Below are 26,299 nucleotides of genomic sequence, written 5' to 3'. Positions count from 1 at the left end.
AGAACCCCGTCTGTAAAATGAGATAATATTAAGCATCTCATAGGGTTGATGGGAAGGTTAAACGAGATAATGCATTACACTTGCTAAGGATACATAGAGCATAACGTCAGCGCTCAGCTGGTGCTTGCCATTATTACCAGGTACTGAACAGGATTGAAACCTCGACTTTTGAGTCCAGCAAAATTGTTGCATTCCCCAGGGACAAACCCTATCTCCCCCCTCCATGACTCTCCTCCTTAAAAGAAATACCAGGTCCTGGACTAGATCTAGCTTTATGCCCATAATTACCTTGAACGCTCCCAACAATCCTACCAGGAAAAGTTATTTCCCCCACTTTACAAATGATGAAACTGTAACTTTCCCAAGGAACCTCAGGTGGGGACTCTGAAGCTGTGACTTAACCCACGTCTCTGTACTCTGCCCCTTGATACCGTGCTACCTCCTTGGCTGTCCTGCTCACCTCTCAAGGCCAAACTGCACCCCACCTCATCTGAGACACCTTCCCAGACTGCCACAACAGCACTAATGTCTGTCCTGTGCAAGTCGCAAGCTGCCTTTTGCTAAAAACTTGCCTATTGTTCTCCAAGCATGACTGAATGGACTCAGTTTACTCCTCTAGCCCCCCAAATACACAATTCATACAAGTTGCCACCTAAAAATTTCAGGTTCCCAGATTGAAAGTGGGAGATTATGTGCATTCCTAAATGCATGTGAATTCTGGTGGTGACAATTAAGCTTAACCTCCCATTCTGCAGCACTGCAAGCAATGGAAAGAAAAACAATGATCCAAAATGAAGACGGCCAAACACTAACCATGTATTTACCCCTCAAAGTCTCAGCAAACACAGGCACCATTAAAGGCCTTGCAAACGTATTCAACCGCCAAGATTTCTTGAAGCAAAGCATTATCGGCCAAATAGCAAGCCCCGTTAATAGCACATTAAAGCAGGACTTTGCGAGTTTAATGACACAACTTACCACTTCCAGAAACACCTGTCCCCAATCAGGCAAGGGTGTGGTGTGGTGACTTTCTATAGGTCAGGGGGGCTGGTCACACAGTCACAGAAGTTTGTTATTTGGATGCACATTTCTGCCCCTGGATTTAGGAACATCCAATGGCATATACTGCTCCCAAATCCACAAACTTTGCAACAATGAAAGGCTTCAGGGAGGAACTTGGAACCCTTTTAAAGCAGGGAGAAAGTAGTCCCAGGAATCAAGTGTTTGTGTAGCCAGTATCCACAAAGCCCACTTAATTTCAACTGTTACCACTTGCCAAGCATAGGACTAGCTCGCAAGATTATAAAAATCAGTAAACCAGTGGAGTCTTCTGACTAGGACACTGGGAATTACTGGCATTTTTGTGTATTTGTCATTATTTTTAGTTAAAAAAAATGCATTGCCTTTGGGAAGAAAAACTCTGAAAGCGTACAAATAAATCCAAAGACCCCAGATTCAACTGAATTTTACACTGGAAAAAAAAAAATCTGTTAAAATACAACAGTAGTGTACTCTTCATTCTAGATGGGCAAGTGGTCAGAGATCATGCTTCTTATTCCTAATCAATAGAAGAATCAGTCTTCGCATCAGTTAACCCAAAACTCTATACTAGCTATAGCATTTAGTAAATAATAAAGTGGGGAGAAGTTAGAAATCAAATATGAGAAGCTGAAACTCAATATTTAAATTCAGAAACATGCTGATTAATACTCCTATCTTCTGAGTTGAGAGCCACAGATGTCACCACTTACTATCACCTACTGTGCAGTAATACATATGAAGAAATGAGAACCCAGAACTGAAAATGGAATCCACCCTCTCCATTGAGGGCAACTCTACACTTTTAACCATGTAGTTGTCTGAAACTGCCATTTCTAAAATGATTCTAATACAAATAGTGTAGATCTGTGCATGACAACTAGTGCCAAATTATGCCAAGAGAAATTTTTACATGGTAAATCTTGATTTTACTGATGCCAGGTATGAGTTGCCTAGCAGAGAACAATCGTCCATTCAACTCAGATGCACCATCTCTGTGGAAACACCCTGTTATCACTTAAGCAACAGAGCTGTAATGAAGTCATGCAGCTCCTCTCCCTATGGATCAGGAAATGCTTGTGGATCTTAACGTGCCTAAGGTGAGAGAAAAGGGGGCACTGGAGGGAGGGAGTGTAAACTATTAATGGCAAATAAAGTAATTCCACACATAAAGATATTCTTCTAGTTTATATTTTATTGCATTATGAAAATAATACATTTATTTGGCAAAGTAATCTAGGCTCCAAGTTGATGAAATAAAATTCTGAAGAAAGTGTACTAGTTATTTTTAAAATGTGAAATATTAGATGTATTCTAACCAATACATACTAGCATTCTTGCTAGGCCAATAGTCCAATAAACCTAATTATAATAATTCCATATGAAATTACAAGGTGTTTTTGCATTCATCCATTTTATGATTAGCACAAATCTCGAGAGAACTAAGCTTCATCTGATCAAAACCAATGTATTTAAGAAACTCCTGTTCAGAAGACATTGTGAAACACTATCCAAAATTTTTATTTCCTTTGGTTCTACAAATTGCATTTTTGTCCTTACCACACGTTACATTTCTCATACTCAAACATCGTAGCTTTAGATTCTGCCCCAAGTATCTTTATAAGTAAACTAGTATATTACAATTACATTATTTGAAAAATTGCTGACTTTACAAATGCAAAAATGCATAAGTACATGCCTATCTACACCAGCAAAATAAAACACTCTGAACCTCCATGCTTTAACAGGCCACGCCTTCTTACCCAGGGTTTCTGGGGATGCCTTTCCAAGCCAGAGGGTTTTATAGCTCTGACAGGCAATTTCATTGCTCCATCCACACTTCTGAAAGGTGTAGTTACAATAAACCCTAAGTGGATTAAATGTATCTGATAATCAAACATATAAAATATGACATTTTCCACTACTCACTTCTGTCTGCCAACATTTTCAGAACTGAAGATATATTTTAAAAAATGTACTGGGATAATGTTTTCACTTTCTTAAAAGGGAAAAGTGCTGAAAGTGTATTCCATGTACATTCTCGCTCTCCTCATCAACATTTTAAATTCTTTTTACATGTTGGGTTCAGAGTCTAGAGTCTAAAAGGTAAACGATCTGCTCAAGGCCAAAACAGAAAATAATATTTTAATCACCAAAGTCCTAATTCTTCATTTAGATCTTTTAATATGACTTTGCTGATGTGTGTTAAGAAAATGTGCCTAAAATTAGCCTTCTAAAAATACACATCTGAATCAGTTACTATTAGAACTGACATTTCCATGAAGCAAAGTCTGTGTAAGTGCACCTATGCATATACTCGAGGAAATTTACTTCCCAATGGACATCGTATCTCCAACCAGCTGAACAAGGTTTCCCAGTTTAACTACCTAAGTATTCCATCTATCCTAAAGAAAATATTCCATGAGCATTCTACAACTATCTGTATAAACAGCAACAAGTTTGATCTATGATCAACATAAGAATATCTAATAAATATTAAAACTATTAAACTATAGATTAAAATGCAGATCTCTCATAGAGTTGAGTGATGGCATTTTGGTACATTCACCATTATTGTACTTTATTTAATAAAGAAATACATTTGCCCTTGCCAAAACAGCAACTGCAAGTTTACAAATAAAACCACAGACCTCAAAGTCATGACGCTAAATCTTCAACTTATATTTAACAAAAGTAAATCAGTTTACAAGTGGTCCATGGCACAATTAAAATAAAAAATATCAAAAGGTCACAGAATCTTAAAGAATAGGTTTATTGACAATAATTTCATAAATATTCTAAAGAAAATTTCAGAATTTCTAAACTTAAAATGTTTAAAATCTGCTCTCATTGGCAAAATATCCCTCAAGAAAATAAAGACTAGGTCACTACAAATGAATGTCACATTTAAAATCTGCTTCATTAACATTTTTGCAAAATTTTTTTAAAAATTTACAACGTGTGATTTTTTTCCTCCCCTCTTGAATAACAGTAAATAAATCAATACTCAGTTTTTATTTCAACTATGAGACATATTCACAAATATATCATCTAGCTGCTGTAAACCTGACAGTCAAGTCAGTCAGTAGTATAATATCCTACAGACATAAACGGAGCCAACTCATTTTGGTATTTTTAGTCATAGCAACTGAAGTAGGCAAAATGCAAAACTTGTGGTTGCCGCCCAAATCACCCCAGAGCATATGATACAGTGTCAGAAAATGTTTGCATCAGTTTTATAAGTTCATCTGTGTACTTCAGGTATCTGAAATTAAAAAAAGGGATTCTTATATATTTTGATAAAAATGTACTCAAATATTTCATAACATTAATATTTATTGCTTTATATGAATACTGTATTGAAAGCCCAAGCATTCAGTTTACACACAGAAATTATACAATTATATACCGCTTCACAAAGGCAGTGAACACATTACATTCTACAAAATCTACTTTACAGAAATTTAAAAATTCTAAATATCAAAAGGTACAGCTGAAGAAACAGGTATAAATTTGGCAGCCAGTAATTTAGACAGGGAAATTGCAGCTTGCATGACTTTAAGTTATGTGAATTTGAAAATATTGAGTTTAGAGTAACCATTGTGCTTTGTGTTGATCTGAAAAATATAACACTGGCTGTCGAAGAAGCATGTTCAAAAATATTTAATTCACTTCAAAATGTCATACAAATTACGGTGGTTTTTGTGTACCCCTAAAGCTTCAGTCATTTAGCTCTGGTACATTACTAAAGTAATGTATCAATTCTTCCAGTACAGTGGTGTTTCGTACCATTGGCATCTGTATACGCTAGAACAATTTAGAAAGAAATGTGTAGTGTCCCCGCTGTCCAGCAAAGCAAGCAAAAGGTGAAGAGACCTGCCTGGTTCTTCTGAGATGGTTTCATGTCAGCTTTGTAAGCACTCATTCTACAAAACAGTAAGCTAATGTTTGAACACAATTTCCAAGATAAAGCACATTTTCTCATAAATAATGAAGTCTTTTTCTCAGGCACCTCAGAAGTATACAAAAGAATTTTAGTTTGAACAGATCTCTTGGAATGTGTTTAACCTGGCATTTCAACAGACTTAAGATTTCCAGGGTTCCACAAGGGCCAGATTTTATTTGAATTGCTCAGAAGAGAAAGAAACTGTCTTCTGAAAGAGGTGAACTCAATCATTACCAATAGAAAAAGTATCCACTGTATTCATCTCTTATAGAAAAAGAAAAATATAACATTTCCCCCCTTAGAATAATATATATATATATATGTATATATGACTTAAAGTTCCATAGTACATAGTCAAACAATAAAATCTGGAAACCAACATGAAACCCTATAATTCATGTTAAAATGTTGAAACTATGACCAAAATATGAAAACTGCTAGAGCTGTCAGAAAGAGACAAGACAAAAAGCTTTCTTGCATATGTATAAACTAAATGTGATAATCTCCAAAAGTTTTCAAAATTATAATTATTATCTTCCAGTTTAAAATTTTTAACTCTAAATTAAAAAAAAAAAAACAATCTATACACAAACCACTGATCTGACCAGAGCAAAAGAAGTCAGCGGTAAGCAGGACCCCGAGGAGCTGGTACTCACAGTTCTTACATGTGCGACTCTTTCAGGATTGATCCCATACAGTACTTTATTTTACAACCTGCTTCTCTTGTAAAACTAAAGGTCCACTTTATTACATAAAAGTTTTATACAGTGTGAAACCAGAACTGTATGGAAAATACTGCATCTAAATATTTCTAAATAGTTAGTCTTGTTCCATTGGTTCATCTGTGACTTCTGTGGCTTCCATGGAAGATTCTGAGAGAATCTCTCCAGTTTTACTGGAATTGGATCCTATTAATTCTTCCGTTTCATGGCAACTGGAACTACTTACAGGGCCGGTATTTTCACTACCTTCAGAATGTAAACCTCTCTCAACTTGAGTCAGATCAGATTCCTCCATTTGATTATTTTCCTCAGAAGTCTCTTCATTCACAGTTAAGGCATCATCAGATTCTTTTTCTTGATTTTTCCTTTCTGGGATCATTTCTCTTGATGTCATAAAAGACTCTAAAAATAAGCAAATGTTGTTGTAGTTAAATTTCATTTTCAAAATACCTCCACAGTTAAGTTTCATGAATTCTGATACTCTACAGTTCAAATCATATCCCTGAAACTCAGCAGCAACTACAGAACACATAAAGGTGGGAGAAAAGCCCAACATCAGCATTATAAGGAGTTCCATTATGTGACATTCTTTCACGCAAAAATGAAGTACAAGAATTTGAGGATCTCCTTACTCCACCCTTTTACAGATGGTCTCTAAATACCTTCTTCCTCTTCATCCTCTTCTTCATCCTCTTCTGTACAGTGCTGCCTGGTACAACTAATTTCTTTGTCGTTATTCTGAGATGAAGATGGAGCTTCTGTTTCTTCTACCATAACTGAAGAAATTTCACTGGAAGATGTCTGACTGGCCATCTCTCTGACGTCGCTTTCTTTGTCAAACCTGAGTCTTTTTACCTCACGCCCCTCAGCTTCCACAGCATCTTCATCTGGATGTTTATTTTTTATAGGGCTCACTGAGGAACCTTCTGATTCAGATGTCGAAGAGTCACTGTAAATATTGTTTTAAAGTGTCATTAGTAAGACTGTGTCTTCATCGTTTACATTCTCATTTTTAAGGTCTAATAATGTTTAACTGTATTTCAGTGTCAAAGTTAAATTATAACATCCGGGCAAAGAAAAACACAAGAGAATAATTTCGAGGACACCTAAACTGTTTAATAAATATTTCCCACTAGCAACTTGTCAATAAGTTACATGACCTTTCTGTTCAATTCTCCAGTAAGTTAAATGTCCTCCTATAATAAAACTACGAGTCTTCCACAGGGACATACTCTTTTCTTTTCCTTAAGTAAGTTATTGTGAAATATTTTTAAACTCACAGAAAAAGAACTATCATATCCCCCTAAAGCAGATCCCCTTAATTAGCAACTCACTGCATTTGCTCCATCACCCTGTCTCCATCTCTGTTTATTCTTATTGTCATTAGTAATTTTCTGAACCATCTGAGAGTAAGCTGTAGATAAGATGCTCATTATTCCTGAGTAAGTCAGAACAAAGACACCTTTCTGCGTCATCACCAATTTAAGAAATCAGTTCTGATAAGACCCTTCTGTCCAGGCAGGCCAATACTCTTTAATTCCTCTCACTCATTCAGTCTTCCTTCCCTTAATGTGATGTAGAAAATTTGAGATGGGATATAAATAAAAAGGTTTCCTTTTATGATCTACAATGAGAAATAATTCACAAAATTTCAACTCATTTATAAATATCTTCTCTTTTCAAGTAACTTTCAAAAAGAAGTAAAAAATGTACCATGACCACTTTCTTAACACCCTATTATAAATAAAATCTCCCCAAATTAGCAGTTTAAGTCTTTTCTCTGCCCATCGTCAGCATGTGATAATGCTGCAAAAAGCATTTTAACTGCCCCTTTTAACTGCATTAAAACCTTTTCTACCCCTCAAAACAACAGTAAATTCTAAATAATAAATAATGAGGGCTGAAAAACCATCAATAAATGTTAACTCTTTTGGAAAACATTTTTTCTTTTAAATATAAATCACATACAAACCTGTGATTTTTATCCTCATTTTGCTTTAAGTTTGACTCTTTGCTGTCTGTGCTCTCAGGTAAGCCATTTGTTGTCATGGGGACTGACAAAGAAACCTTTGGTCGATTAAGTGGCCTGGGTGTTCCAGGTCCATTTATATTAGACCTACAGTAAAATAAATGAACATCATTTTCCCATTTTTGTTAAAAAGTCATCCCTCCCAAGGTTTGTTTATATGAACATATCACAGAAACATTTTCTTTAATTTTGACTTTCAGAACCATGGATTACCAAATTAACTAATTCTGTTTGGTATATCCTAACCTGCCGTAAAATTCCCAATTCTTAATAAGTATATTGAATTTCCTAACCAAAATTAAGAAACTGTAACTCTTTGAATAATAAAAATCAATAATCTGACCTTTCAGTGTAACTTGGTGAATTTCCAGGAAACATAACACCATTCATTCGATTTAAACTATTGGAACTGTTCTTCCTACAAGAAAAGAAAAAAACGCTTTTATGGATAGTTTAATTCTTTAATTTTGATGAGAATCACGGGTCTAAAAGATCTTTTGTAAGATCTCACTGTCACAGAACCAAATGAAAGACTTCTAAGAAAAACAGCTATGGGATTATCTTAGTATGTTATTTAACAACATACAGGTACATTCTTCAAGAGTTCTAACAAATTCACTGTTATTGGTCTGTATGAAATCAGATATTTTAACCATTAAACCAGTGTTTCTCAACAGGGGGCAACATCTTCCAACAATCCCCCTTCCCTCACTCTGCATCCCCAGGGGACATTTAGCAACGTCTAAAGAAATTTTTCACGGGAAGTGGTGGACACTACTGGCATTCAGTGGAAGCCATGGGCAGTGCTAAATCTCCTGCAATCCCAGGACATCCACTCATAATAAAATACCAGTGGTGCCAAGGAGTGTGCCCTAAATTGCAACCTTAATTTACTATATAAATCTTAGCAACTGGAAATAATTTTCCATCATGAAGAGCGATGTCATCAAGTAGCTATTACAAACCTAAGAATTATTTCCTAGAAATGGCCTGTCTCGGATGGGATCCCAGGGTCCAGACAGTACATAAATCCAACAGTGTTAAGACTGCAGTAAATCATGAATCTCTTTAATACAACTCTGTTCACTGGAAAAACATATAGGTAATGTTACTGGTAATATTCTACTTTGAGTACTGGATGGTAGTTTCATAAGCATTTACAAATATTATCATGCTTAATTACATATAAAATAAATGAAACCTATTTTTAAGACTAATACATTAGAAATGATTTAATAATTAGAATATACTAGAAAAAGAAAAATATCTATACTTACTCTGAAGAAGGATAAACACAGCTAACCACCATCACATTCTGCAATAACAAAATTGGTGATTAATACGAGGAAAAGTACCACAAAATAAAGTTTAATTATTTGTTTTTAATTTCTCAGAATCTCCCCTGGTATTAAGTTTCCATTTTATTACATTTTTACTAATAAAAGAAATGGCTAAAAATAAAAATCTCTAGGGGCTTCCGTGGTGGTGCAGTGGTTGAGAGTCCGCCTGCCGATGCAGGGGACCCGGGTTCGTGCCCCGGTCCGGGAAAATCCCACATGCCACGGAACGGCTGGGCCCGTGAGCCATGGCCGCTGAGCCTGCGCGTCCGGAGCCTGTGCTCCGCAACGGGAGAGACCACAACAGTGAGAGGCCTGCGTACCGCAAAAAAAAAAAAAAAAAAAAAAAAAAAGATAAAGGATAAAGAAAAATCTCTAATCAAGCAACGAAAACTAAAACAATAGCAAAAGCCCAAAATCTAATATCCCACTAAACTATTTTTTTGCCAGCCTCATTTTTTTTTTTTTTTTACTCTACTCTAGTTACTTTAGAGCCCTGACATTATGTATTACAGATAATAGAACAGAACCACCGTCTCTTATTTGAGATAGAATCTCACCAAGATATTTAGAGTTTGAAGTATTTAGGCCTACTATAACGAACTTCCTTTTAAAGCAGTACCCAATCAAAAGCTTGATGTGTAGCACAATATACCTCAAGGAAAGAGACTCAAACCTTTTTTATAATATAATCTTTCTGGTAACAATAACTTTATTAATAGTCAATACTCATTGCAAGTTTGCTGAGCCAAAGTAAGAGCTTTTAAATTTAATCCTCCTCACAGCCGCATTATGATCCACACTATACAGATGAGGAAAGTGAGACTTAGGTTATGTACCTGGTCCATGGTCACACAACTATGATTACTGTGACACTGCCTCGTTATCCAAAGATTGCCCAAGTGGAATTACTGAAAGTCTCTGAACTGAAAATAATACTGAAGAACCATCTCAGTTTCCTGCCCTTCAGGAATCTTACTAAATCGAAGGTGTAGAAGCTCAACAAAACACATTAATCCAGTAAGGCCCTAAGATCTATTATAAATTACTAGGCAATGATTTTGGATTCCTGTTCCAAGGGTAAAATAAATTGAACTTCAATTAGAACCTTAAAATAACACTAGACTATGTTTTAGGATCAATCACTAAAAACCAATGGTTTTAACAAAACCACTGGTCCACAATCTTGGTTCCCATGGGGCTCCTTCATTCATTCTTTCCAGACAAGTCTATGTGTCTTGCTTTTCATTCTCTCAGACTGTTTCCTTTGTCCAGAATGCCCTGCTCCTTTAACATCCCCTCACCCACTAAAAACCTAATGCTTCTCTCATTCTTACACATGATATATATCCTTCTCAATATCTAACTTAAATGCTTTGTATCAGAGATTTTCCAAGTTGTGTACCTCTGAACTCTAGAACTAAAGAAATGAATTCTGTAGATAAACAAGTTTGCAAAACGCTCTATTATTAAAATATCAATTATAGAACTTCTTGGAGCTATTAATATGTTAAGGTATACTAAGAATTCCCACGAGACAATAATAAACTGCTTTTCCCAAGCTTAACTGACCTCAAGCATTCCTCCACCTCCCTCCTATTAAATCTTCCTCTGAAACTTAGGACATAATTTGGAAAACAAATTGGGAAAAACTTCAGATAGACTAAGAAACCTATTTCAAGAAAAGGTGCCTGAAACAGGGCCTACTCAAAGTTCTTTTCTGAAATCTATTATGCTACAGTTTAATATAATTCCAATAATAAAATAAATACCTTTTCTACTCCTCTGAGAAATTTGTCTGTTCCTGTATAGTTTCTCCTTGGATCTGTGAGCAATTCACATAGTCGCTGAATAGTAAAAGGTATACTGCAAAAGAATATAGTTTTATAGTTTGGGGTCATTAATTATTAAGAAAATTAGGAACATTATTACTCCTGCTATTTCAAGCTTTATCTAGTCACCCCTGTGTTAAGCTACAAAAGAAAATGCTACAAATGAATGGATGAGTCACTTAAAAACAGGCAGGGCAATAAGCACACCTGTCCTCTTATTTAAAAAGAAAACAATGTTCCCTCCCTTGCCTTAAAAAGCAATAAAGAACATTCAAAATTAACGGAAAGCTTCAAAACTGAGAAAAAATTTTAACATTCTTAATTCTGACAATTCAATTTTAAGTTTACAAGAGAGGCAACACAAATAATAATCAAGTCAGAGTTTATTTAAATACAGAAACTTTCTCAAGTATTCTTTTGCAAAGTTTTTTTAGTGTTCAAATAAAACTACAAATGTTTTGTTATCAGACAGAATAAGACAAGTGATTCCAATGAAAAAGTATTATAAACATAGTTATGCTCCATAATTAAAATTTTATGTACAACCTACATGTTTCATCAAACTTAAAATACATACAAATACACTCAATATTTTGGTAGGTACCTTACTGTTTGACAAATACTTCAACCACAATCAAATTTTCACTTGACCACAGAAAATACAAAACTGAAACATAAATTGGACCTAAAATCATGTTATAAACAGCAGTGTTTATCTCACACACTATTAGCATTCCTGAGTGTTACAATATGAACAGCAAACATGTGAGCAGAGATGACAAATGCAGCTAAAAAGTGTAAACGTAAACTTTAGACTTCAGTTATTTGCCACACAAATCTATTTATTCTCCTTATAAAGACAATTACAAAGCCTCAGATTAACAGTTATTACCCACAAAGTTATTTCTTGTTGACAGGCAGATCAACACAAAATTCCCTCCCACCCACAAAGTAAGGCCACTAGTGATTAATACCGCAGGACTCAAAAACCCAGTCTAACTTCAAATCCCATGTTGTCCCTTCCACTACACTGCACATACGTAAAATCGTAAATGTTTATTTTCTAGTTGGACAAACAATGTTTAGTTCTTGTATTCTTAGCATCAACACTATTCTTATGTTCTTTTAAAAATTCAAAAACAAAATTCAATATATGACCTATGACAAATTTTGAAAACGTTTAAAATAAATATTATTCATATGAAAACAAGTATTTTAGTTATGCGAGAGACCAAGTATCAATCTTCTCTCAAGTCGTATATCAAAGCCTAAAAGTCAGAAAACTATCATTCTGCCAAAAGATTGGGCACTAAGAGGCGAAACATTTGTCTCATTATCACAAATATTCAGAGGCAGACAGAAATACAGGACAACTTCTGATATTCATCAAGACTGCTATAGGAAAGTTCTTTGGTTTCTGAGAAAAAGTAATGTTTTTTTCTTCTTAAAATTCATAGTAGAGTACACTGGCAAAACTAATTATCTTTGTTTTTCCAAACTGTCTTTCTTCATATTTGACTGAAAGCTTCTTAAGGGCAGGATATCTTCACATACAAGATAGTCAATATATAATTTATTTATATACATATATATCTGAAATGCAGTACCATCATGGATTTCAGAATATTACTGGTATACCTGTACCTTAGCCCCTCTTTGAGTTCACTACCTTCCAAATCCTAAACACACACACACTTCCAAACGCTATTCCTTCACTAATGACGTCAGAGTGATACTAAAAAGGAGTTTTTACCCATTTTTCAAAAACTAGCAAAATAGCACCCAGTGTTAAGAACATTCGAATACTATTTAACCAGCAAATACTTAAACAGACATTGTCTAGTTAGGTCTATTCCTCCAACTAAATTTCTTTCACACACTGATACTAGTACTTTCTTTTAAAATTAACTTTAAAAGATGAGCATCTTCCAACTCCCTGCTTAACAATGTTTTTACACTAAATGTTTTGGCTAATTTTCTCTAGGAAGGTAGGTAAAATGTTAGTCAATTATTAACACTGTATGCGTGGGTGAATATTAATACTGCTTTATGAGGAAAAATGTATTATGTTTGCATAACGATGTCAGCCTATGACAAAATGAGTTTACATTCTTAGACACTTCCAGAAGCTTTTGAAGTCATTTTACCAACTGTCCAATAGATGGCACTAAAATGTTACACAACTCTCCCTCAAGTGAACAGGCTTAAAATACAAACATTTCTTGTAAATCCAAGTATCCACTGGAAACAATATTATAATTCTGACAACTGCACTGAAGGTCTCTTCATAAAGTGTGTACTTTTTAACCTTTTAAGTAAACATGAGAGCCAACTATGAAGCAGAAATATTAACATATACTCAATAGCAGACCCGATAGACACGTAATGTAAACAATTACAATTAAAAACAACCCAATTACAACAAGAAATGCTAATAAAATCGCGTATACAGTGCTACGGAGACAGAATAAACTGCCAGGGAATCGAGGATAAACGTGGGAACACTTAATTTAAGGTGCGTCTTTAAAAGGAGGTATAAGAATAAACCAGATAAATCCCCAATGAACACCTGGTACAACTATATGAAAGTTCTGCTTTCTGTTACTCTTCCATTACACATAAGCACACAAGATAGTTTATTCTAACTTTGGAAAATATACCAAGAAAGCTGCTGAACATCAGAGAAAGACATCTAAGCTCAAATTAGAAATTTTAAACACTAACACTAAGCCCTAAAGATAGAATTTCCTATCCTGTATTTTAACTTGAGAAAGACTCTAAGTAACTAAAATTTATGTGTTGTTTTTAATTTATCTTAGTCTGTTTAAAGGTTTGATCATCAAGATGTGCCAATATTCTGGATATATACCAAGGTATTAAGAAGGCATCCAAAAAGAAGAAATGCACATTTCAGTCAGAGTCTAAGATTTTAAAAATCAGATAACCTATATCTTGCCTCTATGTCATTATATAAGCAACGTTCCTCATAAAAAAAGATAAAGGAGTATAAAACACAGAGGTCATTAAAGTAAAAGGCTAAAGAGATAACCACAAAACCAGACATCCTATTTAAAAACTGCTAAAACAACCAATCACTTCTGTTTTATGCATAAAGGTGATTTTTACCACATCTTTATTTTCTATTAATGACCACATTTATACTGTGTCTTAGTTAACAGAATTACTCGTTTGACCTCAACTATTTAAGTAGAAATTAACTTATATATCTCTTAGATATCAAAGGTTAAATGGGTTAAGTTTTGTTTACTCTTAAGTCCTATAGAAGTCAGAAATCACCACTGGAATCTTGTGATATTATCTGACCTGAAACAATATGCTCTTTCTGGATCAGGATTTATTTAACATCTGTATAAATATACACAACATAAATATTCATTTGCATATATTTTACAACTCAAATCAAATGTTAGTAATTGAGATTTATTGAAAACAGCACTGTAAAATGGCAAGTATAGAAAATTAAGAAAATGAAGAATTAGCCTCTTACAATAATGGTAAATAACCATAAACTAGTATCTACACCATTCCCCATTAAAAAACAAATCTATAGCAATTGTCAACACTTTTAATCAAGTTTACCATCTTCTACAGTGCCTGAATTACTTTACTTGCCTCAAATAAAAATGTTAAGAAAAATTAATTAGGTTTCTGCTATTTCCTCTCTTTTTTTTAATACAGCAGGTTTATTTCCTTTCAATTATAAAATTTTATTAGAGAGAGCATCATATCAAACCCTATTACCACCAGACAAGGTAAGGCAGGAAGGAGAATAAGGAGGGAAGGTTACTAAATAATTCTGATTCTCAACTAGTTATGCTAAGAAAGGGAGTAAAGAAAAAGAAATAAACAAATTTCAGCTAAAGGATTCAATATGCTCAACAAATACTGGCACAAATAACTAATAAAAAATGCAATAATTCTATTTTTCTCAACAGAGGAGCAGAAATTCCAGCAAGCAATAAAATAGGTAAAAGGAGTAAAAGAACAAAGTAACAAAAGGCTGGAACCCATTCTTTCATCCCTGAATAATCTGAGCTAACTGTAAAGCAAACAATACAAAATCAAAAAAGGAGTAAATGTTTTATATCTACAATCTAGATTTTGAAGTATTAAAAACCTTGTATATGAACCTTTAAGAAAAAAAAGTATGAAGAGGCAAACTCTCAGGTGCAGAAACTTACAAGATATCTCCGTTTGTGTGCACATGCATATAAAACAATCACGTGAAAGTTTTCAGGACTAAGCAAAATCTAGTTAATTATGTACATTAAAATAACTTTAGAAGACCCACACATAGAGAATGGACTTGAGGACACGGGGAGGGGGAAGGATAAGCTGGGACTAAGTGAGAGAGTGGCATGGACACATATACACTACCAAATGTAAAACAGCTAGTGGGAAGCAGCCACATAGCACAGGGAGATCAGCTCAGTGCTTTGTGACCACCTAGAGGGGTGGGATAGGGAGGGTGGGAAGGAGACACAAGAGGGAGGAGATATGGGGATATATGTATATGTATAGCTGATTTACTCTGCTATAAAGCAGAAACTAACGCACCATTGTAAAGCAACTGTACTTCAATAAAGATGTTAAAAAAATTTTTTTAATAAAATAACTTTAGAGAAGAAATTCTATAGTCAGACTATAATCATGCCAAAAGATATGCATTGGACGCCTTAGAGATGATGTATCAAAGATTTTTAGGTATCAAGCAGTTGTGCAGTGTGCCTAGAACCCCTCATAAATACATAGCCATGCTGTTTTAGTCAACTACCCATAGTAAGTGAAATTTACTGCTTATTTTAGAGAGGTCTTAGCTCTAACAGACTGTCAAAGGTGGAGGAAGACTTAAGTAATTAATTTACATTCACTATTCTTCCATTTCAATAATTAGGATTTAAAATAATCTTTTAAAAACTACTAGGAATGTAAGTTATTCTCTACCTCTCGAAATCTCTCTTTGGGTACCATTATAGGAATGAACTACTAGCTACAAGCAATTTCTAAATTATATTCATGGCATCTAAGATAGGAAGAGAATTTTCATAAATGGCCTCAGTTTGAGTAAGCCTACATATACTCTTGTTGATTATAAACCCACATAGAGGGCATAAAATGGCAACTGTCGGGCTTCCCTGGTGGCGCAGTGGTTGAGAGTCCCCCTGCCGATGCAGGGGACACGTGTTCGTGCCGCAGTCCAGGAGGATCCCACATGCCGCGGAGCGGCTGGGCCCGTGAGCCATGGCCACTGAGCCTGCGCGTCAGGAGCCTGTGCTCCGCAACAGGAGAGGCCACAACAGTGAGAGGCCCGCGTACCACAGGGGGGAAAAAAAAAAAAAAAAGGCAACTGTCTTTTAACCGACCATTCGTTGAAGTTTCTAATTTCGTTAATTTTTAATTTTTGGTGTTTCTCACCTAAGAAACTGTAACTTCAGTTCTGGAGAGTAGCTATAATCCATCTTCCCCTATAAAATTTTAAAGTTCAAAAGTAATTTTAAAAGGACAAGAAAATATGACTAAAAAAAATTTTTTAAAGAACTTTAAGCATTCAACTATGTAATTCTATCTACCCTGCCCCATTAAACAAAATACAGATACAGAAACATGCTTTTATTCCTTTCACTCACTCATTCCATACCTGTTTGTTTGAAAACCTACTATGTTCAGGCATTCACTGTGCTAGGCCTTATATGGAAAAGATAGTCCTCCCTGGTGTCCAGAATCTTACAGTTCAGGAAGTCAAGCAAACAAGTGAATGGACAATTTCCGCTTCAAAGAGGGAAAATTTATATACTGACAATACTAATTTTAGAAAACAGTTAATCTTTTCGTGCCAATATATATATTTTAAGATATACGCACCCTGCGGCACATGGGATCTTAGTTCCCTGACCAGGGATTGAACCTGTGCACCCTGCAGTGGGAGCATGGAGTCTTAACCACTGGACCGCGAGGGAAGTCCCCATGCCAAAATATATTGAAGCATTTAACACAGAGCTTTCACTAATTAAAAGCAAAAAACAAAAACAACAAAATGAAGTTACCAATAAGAAAATCACCAAAAGATTAAAAAAACCAAAAAAAGACATATGAAACCACAATTCATAAAAGAGTCATTAAGGACATGGATGTTCAATTTCACCTGCAGTCAGAGACACAAATTCACGTACATACCCACAAAAATACTGAAGAAATAAACTATCTGCATTTATATAAACATAGAAGCATAAATGAAAACATTTTGTGAGGTGAATTTGGCAATATTAATAAAAATTTTAAGTGTGCATACACCATGACCTAGCAACTCCTTTTCTACAAATTAAAAAAAAAGCAACAATAAATCTATACATATATTCAACATATGACATTCATCAACACAAAAACGTATTTACAAGGAGGATCACTACAAGCACTACTTGTAACAGACAAAAAAATAAATGCCCATCACCAGTGGGAACAGAGAAAATGAACTATATAATCTGTTCATGTAACAGAAAACAATGCTGCTATTTCAAATAAACAGACAAATAGAAGACACAGCTGTAAATGTACTGATATAAAGAAGATTTCAAAGCTCTTCTAAAAGTAAAATAAAACTGGCATATAACATGTTCCTATTTTCTTTATATATTCCTAGGGCGACTGGGGATCTTTTTATAACTATGCACATACTTATGTCACTTTTATAATTTAAAAGATGATCTATTACAAATAGCAGGAGAGGCATACCGGCAAGGACATACTCTCAAACTAGCTAAAAAAGAACAAAATGCTACTTCTACCCACCACTCTTAGCAAAAAAATTTTTAAAAGCAACAGCTTGTCTATGTCTATTCAAACACAAAAGTAAAATTGAAAAATATTAGACATGTTTTTATGTACCATGTACCAATATAGTATGATACAGACAAAAATGGCTGAAATGAAAAATATTAATGTATCACTGATTAACACTTGAACTCTGAACTTCCCTGGTGGTCCAGTGGTTAAGACTCAATACTTCCACTGCAGGGGGCACAGGTTCAATCCCTAGTCAGGGAAGTTCCACATGCCACATGGTGTGGCCAAAAAATAAAATTAAAAAAAAAAAAAAAGACTTGGATTCTGCCTGATTAAGAAAAATAATTCGTAAACCACCCTTCTGAAAAATCAGAGAAAAAAACATAAATTCAAAGTATTTATGGTTCAAAGATGAAAAATATTTTAAAAGTAATTATATTTATGTATGCTTAGGCATTTAATGACTGTTCAAGTCATTTTCTGAGGTAGGTCGACTACCTATTTAGCAAATTAAGACATTACAAATATTTAGATTAATTTAATACCTACATATATGTATTTCATCCAATTTAATTTGAAAGAATTGAAAATGGTATTACTAAATTCAGAATCACAAGTAGCTTCACATTCACAAAGCAGTGGTATAACTTAACCTGTTTGACCATAACTCGTAATTTTAAATGAGAGCCATAACTTACTGAAGTAAAAGATGAGTTACCATAATGTCTAAGTACTAACTACCTCTGCACTATTTATAAACACCCCCAAGAAGTATTCTTAACCACATTCAATTCAACAGTAAATCTTACGTATACTTCTAATACATTGCATGTCTTCATCTTGGCATGTGCTTTAAAAAAAAAATCAGTATTGGTAAGTAAATATATACATACAGTTAAAATAATTGTCAACAGTACAATAGGGTACACAGTGAAAATAAAGTCTCCCTCCAATCCCAAACCCCCAAGAGCAGCTCAATGATAAAGCTTTAATTTCTCCCAAAAGAGAAGTATTTTGGCAACATACTTAAAACCAAAGCTTAAGAATTTGATATTTTAAGCCAAACTGCTAAGCAGGAGAACATAGCATATAATAAAAGGTTAGGTGATTACACTATCTTGTTGCAAATCCCATGTGATTAAGTAACTGAAGAAAAAAATGAGACCATTTATGCTACCTAAAACTACTCACAAATGAAATGTGATCAAATAAAAACTGCCCCTAAATATGAATTCATGGTTAACATACCCACAATTCATTAAATTAGGTATTGTCATTCCACACTCCAAATTGTTAATGCCAATTTAAATACGGAACAATTCGTGCTTCCCTGGTGGTGCAGTGGCTAAGAATCCACCTGCCAGTGCAGGGGGGGTGGGGGACGGACACGGGTTGGATCCCTGGTCGGGGAGGATCCCGCATGCCACGGAGCAGCTGAGCCCGTGCGCTACAACTGAGCCCGCAAGCCACAGCTGCCGGGCCTGCGTGCCTGGAGCCTGTGCTCCGCGGCGGGAGAGGCCACCACGGGGCGCCCCCCTACGCTCCACGGCAGGTGAGTGGCCCCTGCTCGCTGCAGCTGGTTGGGGGGGGGGGGGGAAGCACAGCAGCAGGGATCCAACGCAGCCAAAAATAAAAATTAATTAATTAAATACTGAACAATTCAACTTAACAAATACTTCTTCCCTTCAATAAAGGGAACCCTAAAAATACAAAGTCCTGAAAAGGAAGTATTTAAAATAACACAGAGTATGACACGCAATTTAAAGGTCAACTTCATTTTAGTGGAGAGTAACTTTTCAGTACAATGTTTTACAAAGGGCTGAAAATGGTTACTTACTGGAGGGAAAAGAGGGACTCTAAAAAAATGTTTTAAAATAAAAAATCACTAAGTAGAATCTTTTCATAAACCGTTGCTTTTCATTTTAAAAGAAATGTTACTTATTTCAGTGATAGGTTCTAGACAAAGTATAAGGATTTATAATATCAAATATAAAACAGAAAGAAAAAATTTTAAAATATTTGATTAATGTTTCCACTGTCTTACACATTTAAAGTCTAAATGCCACTGACCCATATAAACGTGGTTCAAGTTTTTTTAAAAAAAAGCTGTCAATATTTTAAATACTTGTAAGCTGGAAATCAATAACTACTATATAGATCACAAGACACAGAACTTGTTCTAATGGATACTCAGTTATCAACCAGACACATCAAAACTTAAGAGAAAAAATCTGATGTTCTCCTAAAAATTAAACCTAAAATAAGTTGAATTAAATGCATACCCATTAAATCCAGTGACAATTTTCAGTATCCTTTCCTTCATTTCATCAAAGGGAATATATTCGACATTAGGGTTGGGAGGACCTCTTGGTTCAGGAGCTGAAGTTCTGAAATCATCCATCACTTTCTCCAGTTTGAAAATAAAATAGCCTTTAAACTGGGACCACTGAATCCTATAAGCAAAAAATTAAAAAAATATATAATACCATGTAGGGTCACAATTCTTGAAAAAAAGCACAAATACAAAATTTACCATGACACTAATGCTAACAAAATTAAGATCTGGAAAAGTAGTCGTGAAAATGTCTTCGTTCAGTAGTCTGCACCAAGCCTGATCAATCTGACTCACAAGGTCCAACTGGGTTCCATCCAATTCTCCCAAACTCCTGACCCAAACAAAACCTAAATCAGATTAAAATCTTTAAAATTAACTACTTCTGGCTGAAAGCTTATTGTCTAAGTCCCCCTCTCCACATTTTTAAAACATTATCTTGTTCTGACTCTATCTATCTCTCATAACAAACCTAACCCAGGAGGTGTTACTGCCCCCATTTAAAAGCGGCTATTGGAAATTGGCCCAACCTTACATTTATAAATTTAAGTGGACAAATGACTCCATACCCTAAGCTCTTAACATCCAAGGTATAATGCTTATATAGACTAGTAAATGTTTCTTGTTTTTTATCTCTTAAATAGCAAAATAAACTTCAATTTCTCCTTTTTCTTTTGCTTTCAACAAAACTTTTTATTATTTTGTCATTTAAAAGGTATATATCATAGGTTCTATCCAAGATGTAGCCTGCAATGTAAAAAAATACATAATATCCTTGTGTAATCTTCACATCTGTTCATGAACTTTTAATATAAACATCCTTTTACCCCTGCTCCCTCACATTTTACCACTAATATAAGGATATTTTGTGATACCTGCCTAAATAGCCTAAAGTCTAGGAGATGCAAGAGTCAGGAATGCCAACCATTCCTCCAAACACTATAACCATTACTGGCAGCAGATAGATCTCTTACACAGGAGATGACTTAAGCGAGACAAGACTGCTAGTCTGCAACCACTCTTCCATCCCATCCAGCAACCCTACAAATTAAGGCAGCAGTTCTCAAAGCGAGGCCCAAGAGGTCAAAGCTATTTTCATAAGAATAGAGTTGACTTTTTCACTGAGTTGACATTTGCAATGACAGTAGGTGCAAAAGCAGCAGTGGGTAAAATGGACAACACTTCAGCACAAATCAAGGCAGCAGTACCCAACCATACTAGAAGTAGTCGTTACCTTCTTTATCACCAGACTCACAGTTTAAAACAAAACAAAAAAACCTGTTTCACTGGAAAGTTTAATAAAACAAATTTACTAACTTAATTAAATCTGAACCTTTGAAAACACACACACCTTTTTAATATCCCATGTAACAAGATAAGAAGTATACATAAAGGACTCCTGTTGCATAACAAAACATTATGGACATCTCAAGTCACAAAAAGTTAAATACTGCTGCCGGTTGAATGAAAGCCATTTTTACTTGAAAGGAATGTCAAACAAACAATGCTTATTCAGACCAAGAGAAATTGCTAGACATCACCTCAAAAATGAACATGTGAGTCTATCACTTGAAGAAAATCAACTGCAATACTGGTGGCCACTGATAAAATTTCAACTTCAAAATAAAAAATGTAAAATCTAGAAAATGTTTGTTCTTCACTGTGAGCTTCAAAGGTTCCTGATACATTCCCAAGACATTTCAAAACCTACCACTGTTGATATAAAAAATATTGTGACACGCCCCGCCCCAAAGTACAAGCAACAAGAGAAATAAATTGAGCTGTATCAAAGTCAAAAAGCTGTGTATCAAAGGACACTATCAGCAAAGAGTGAAAAGGCAACCCACAGAATGGGAGCAACTATTTGCAAATCATCTATCTGATAAGGTTTTAATATCCAGGACATATAAAGAACTCCCACAACTCAGCACCAAATAAACAGACAACTCTATTTTAAAAACGGGCAGGGGGCTTCCCTGGTGGCACAGTGGTTGAGAGTCCGCCTGCCGATGCAGGGGACACGGGTTCGTGGCCCCGGTCCGGGAAGATCCCACATGCCGCGGAGCGGCTGTGCCCGTGAGCCATGGCTGCTGAGCCTGCGCGTCCGGAGCCTGTTGCTCCTTAACGGGAGAGGCCACAGCAGTGCGAGGCCCTCGTACCGCAAAAAAAAAACACAAAAAAACAAAACAAACAAAAACAAACAAACAAAAAAAAACGGGCAGGGCTTGCCTGGTGGCACAGTGGTTAAGGATCCGTCTGCCAATGCAGGGGACACGGGTTCGAGCCCTGGTCTGGTAAGATCCCACATGCCACGGAGCAACTAAAGCCGTGCGCCGCAACTACTGAACCCATTTGCCACAACTGACACATCTGCACACCTAGAGCCTGTGCTCTGCAACAAGAGAAGCGACCGCAATGAGAAGCCCACGCACCGCAATGAAGAGTAGCCCCCGGTCGCCGCAACTAGAGAAAGCCCGCGCGCTGCAACGAAGAACCAACGCAACCAAAAATAAATAAATAAAAAGTAAATGTGCATGAATAAGCATTTCTTTAAAGATACAGAAATGGCCAAAAAGCAAATAGAAAGATGCTCAACGTAACTATTCAGGGAAATGAATATCAAAAATCACAGTAAGACAGAACTCCACATCCATCAGATTGATCGTTATCCAAAAAAACAAACCAACCAACCCCACACAAAAAAAATAACAACGACTGCCTGGCAAGTATGTAGAGGAACTGAAACCCATGTGCATTGCTTGTGGGAATGTAAAATGGTGGGGTCCCTGTGGAAAATAGCATGCCGGTTCCTCAAAAAAATCAAAGAATTACCATATTATCCAACAATTCCATTTCTGGACATCCAAAAGAGGTGAAAACAGAAACTCAATCACATGAAACTCACTTATACACAATGGCAGAAACTACCCAAGTGTCCCTCAACAAATGAAGAGATAACCAAAATGTGGTATATACAATAGGATATAGCCTTAAAGAAGAAGAAAATTCTGACACATACTAAAACAATGATTAATCTTGAACACATTATGCTAAGTGAGATAAGCCAGACACAAAAGAACAAGTATTCTGATTCTACTTTTCAAAGGTATCCAGAATAGTCAAATTCAAAGAGACAGCAGAAAGGCATATGCCAGGGTCTTGAAGAAGGGATGGGTGAGATGTTACCGTTTAAAGGGGTACATAATTACAGAAGATCAATAAATGGCCAATAAGCACATGAAAAGATGCTTGACATTATTAGTCATTAAGGAAATGCACATCAAAACCACACGACACCATTTCACACCCACTAAAGTTGTTATAATAAAAATGACAGACAGTGCTCGCTTCAGCAGCACATATAGTAAAACTGGAGCGATACAGAACAGGATTAGCATGGCCCCTGTGCAAGGATGACATGCGAATTCGTGAAGCGTTCCATATTTTTCGTGGATGGACCTAGAGACTGCCATACAGAGTGAAGTAAGTCAGAAAGAGAAAAACAAATATCGTATATTAACGCATGTATGTGGAATCCAGAAAAATGGTACAGATAAACCGGTTTGCAAAGCAGAAACAGAGACACAGATGTAGAGAACAAATGTATTGACACCAAGCGGGGGAAGTGGGGCGGGGGGGGATGAACTGGGAGATTGGGATTGACATATATACACCAACATGCACAAAATAGATAACTAATAAGAACCTGGTGTATTAAAAAATGAAATACAAAACTACAGGGTTTTTTTCTGATTATAAAAGTAATAAAGCTCATTGTAGATACGTCAAGCAAAACAGGAAAAATATAAAATCATCTGCAATCTCACCTCAACATGACCATCAATAATATTATTAAGATCCTCCAGAGAGTATTTATGAATTTTCATATGCACTACTTCTTTCATTTTATGTAAATGAAGTTTGAATTATGTACTTTTTTCCACTCAACAATGTGTCGTTCACATTTCCATTTTCGAAATATACTAACTTTCGTTATTCTAATGGCTCAGTCCACTGAATAGATGTATGACAATCTCTTACTGACATATATATATGTGTGTGGGCGTGTATTTCGTTTATCTTTCACAATTAATGAACTAAAACCTATATTCTGGTAAACGTTCTTGTGCATACCAATTTATATTACCAATAAAGGTATATGCAAATACTTCTAAAAAGAAAATGATGGACAATAAACAAGTGTTGGGGGACTTCCCTGGTGGCGCAGTGGTTAAGAATCCGCCTGCCAATGCAGGGGACACGGGTTCGATCCCTGGTCCGGGAAGATCCCACATGCCGCGGAGCAACTAAGCCCGTGAACCACAACTACTGAGTCTGCGCTCTAGAGCACGTGAACCACAACTACTGAGTCTGCGCTCTAGAGCACGTGAGCCACAACTACTGAGCCCAAGCACTACAACTACCGAAGCCCACACGCCTAGAGCCCAAGCTCCGCAACAAGCGAAGCCACCGCAATGAGAAGCCCGCGCACCGCAACAAATAGTAGCCCCCGCTCGCCAAAACTGGAGAAAGCCCACGCACAGCAATGAAGACCCAACGCAGCCAAAAATAAGTAAATAAATAATAAATTAAAAAACAAACAAGTGTTGGGAAGGATGCAGGGCAACTGTTGACGGGAAACGCAAAATGGTGTTGATGGGAATGCAACCTACACATTGTTGATGGATGCAGGGCAATTGTTAATGGGAATGCAAAATGGTGTAGCCTTTTTGGAAAACAGTATGGCTTGGCAGTTCCTCAAAAAAGAGAGTTGATGTGTGACCTGACAACTTACTCTATTAAATGAGTGAATTATACGGTAGGTAAATTTTACTACTATTATTTTTAAAATATGGTGAGGGTGATTATCTAAAGCTATCTGCATGACTACGTTTTCCCTCCTTTCCCTAGTCTTCTTTGGGAAGGGGAATTAGAGGTTTAACAAGCAGAGGCAGCATATTATAATCTCTAACATGCCTAATATTAATTTCTGAGTAGTATACAATTGTCAATGGTTACTAAAATTTATCTTTAAATTTCACTAGACTCCCTACAGTCATTTAACTAATACTTAAACACACCAGGGGAGGGTACTGAAATAGGAGTCTTACACTTTTCATTTCTTAAATTAAGAATCTTTTTGTAGTTTTAATAATCACCAAGTCATAACGTGTTTCATGAATTAGAATTTCCATATCACATGGGTTTTTTAACCTACCTTTCCACGAACTGCTTGAGAATCCACCCATGACATCCAAACAACAGCAGCAACACATTAATGGCAATAGGGAGACAAGGAGTGATAGAGACCAAGTAAAGCAAACTATGAGGAGCTTCAAAGACTCTAGGTCACCAATTCTAGGTCAGACGGTAATTAAGTCCCATAAACTGAAATGAATTATGTACAATTTGTGTTTTAAGTTCCAAATGTATCAAGCACAGTTACTCTAAATCAGATCCAATAGATGCAAGTCAAATTCCTATGCCATATATAATTGAAAAAATGCTTCTATAAAATGTGAAAGATAACGCTTTTTGATGTAACACAACTGATAAAAACAAAAGCAAAAAATGCTTCCCTGAAAATTATGTAATTTGAGCACAAAAATAGGCCAAGAGTAAATCAACTAAAAATTTGGCAACAGAAATAATTTTCTTAGGAATGTACTCACAGGACAAGAAACTACAAAACAAACAAAAAAAAACCTTATTTTTCACATGAAAATAAAATTATTCTAAACAGATGCTCATGAAACATAAACATGCTTTCAACTTTAAAATCAACTCCTCCACATAAAAATTTCCTCCAAAAATAAAATACATACTCAGAATTTAAATCTACTTTGCTAAAATTAACTCGAGAATTTACTGAATTTCATTACTCATTAATTTTTTAAAGTAACTTCACCTCCCTTCACTTCCTTTTCTTCTCTTTCCCTTCCACTTTTCCCTTTATGCAGTTTCTCCTCTACGAAGGCAGAACAACTCATATCACTAATAAATGCAGCCTCCTTCCAAACACCACACTGACCTTTTTCTTCCACAGGAACTCTCAAGTACTAAAACAAACGTGTTTCCCTCACAATTCTCAGGTTAAAGGTATCTTTCAGAGACTCAAGAGCCGAAAATCCATCTCTTATTTCCCAGCTAGTTCTAGAACATTTTAGTGGCCAGCAGCAACATCTTAATTTGTTGCCCCTTACAGTTCCAAATTCTATTAAGATTACTTCCTACTCAGACTAATTGCTTTCCACACAAAATC

General features: G+C 35.6%; 1 protein-coding gene across 2 annotated transcripts in view; it reads right to left on the bottom strand.

The window, feature by feature from the left end:
• Window positions 1-2,243: 2,243 nt before the first annotated feature.
• The window catches only part of PPP4R2 (protein phosphatase 4 regulatory subunit 2), a 50,345-nt gene continuing 26,289 nt past the window's right edge, over window positions 2,244-26,299 (bottom strand). Inside the window, exons 3-10 of one of the 2 annotated variants that reach the window (XM_082664008.1) lie at window positions 19,988-20,158; window positions 10,845-10,938; window positions 9,013-9,050; window positions 8,079-8,153; window positions 7,679-7,822; window positions 6,369-6,655; window positions 5,933-6,108; window positions 2,244-4,303 (exon numbers count right to left, since the gene is read on the bottom strand). In XM_082664008.1, the coding sequence (XP_082520134.1) occupies window positions 4,283-4,303; window positions 5,933-6,108; window positions 6,369-6,655; window positions 7,679-7,822; window positions 8,079-8,153; window positions 9,013-9,050; window positions 10,845-10,938; window positions 19,988-20,158 (1,006 nt within the window). In that variant the 3' untranslated portion in view covers window positions 2,244-4,282. Of the gene's footprint in view, window positions 4,304-4,356; window positions 6,109-6,368; window positions 6,656-7,678; window positions 7,823-8,078; window positions 8,154-9,012; window positions 9,051-10,844; window positions 10,939-19,987; window positions 20,159-26,299 lie in introns of those variants that run through there. The other variant, XM_082664007.1, reaches the window with a different exon arrangement.

This window comes from Grampus griseus (genome assembly GCF_964374135.1).
Source record: "Grampus griseus genome assembly, chromosome: 10".
Classification (NCBI taxonomy): Eukaryota; Metazoa; Chordata; class Mammalia; order Artiodactyla; family Delphinidae; genus Grampus; species Grampus griseus.
This window is presented reverse-complemented; position numbering and strand designations above follow the sequence as displayed.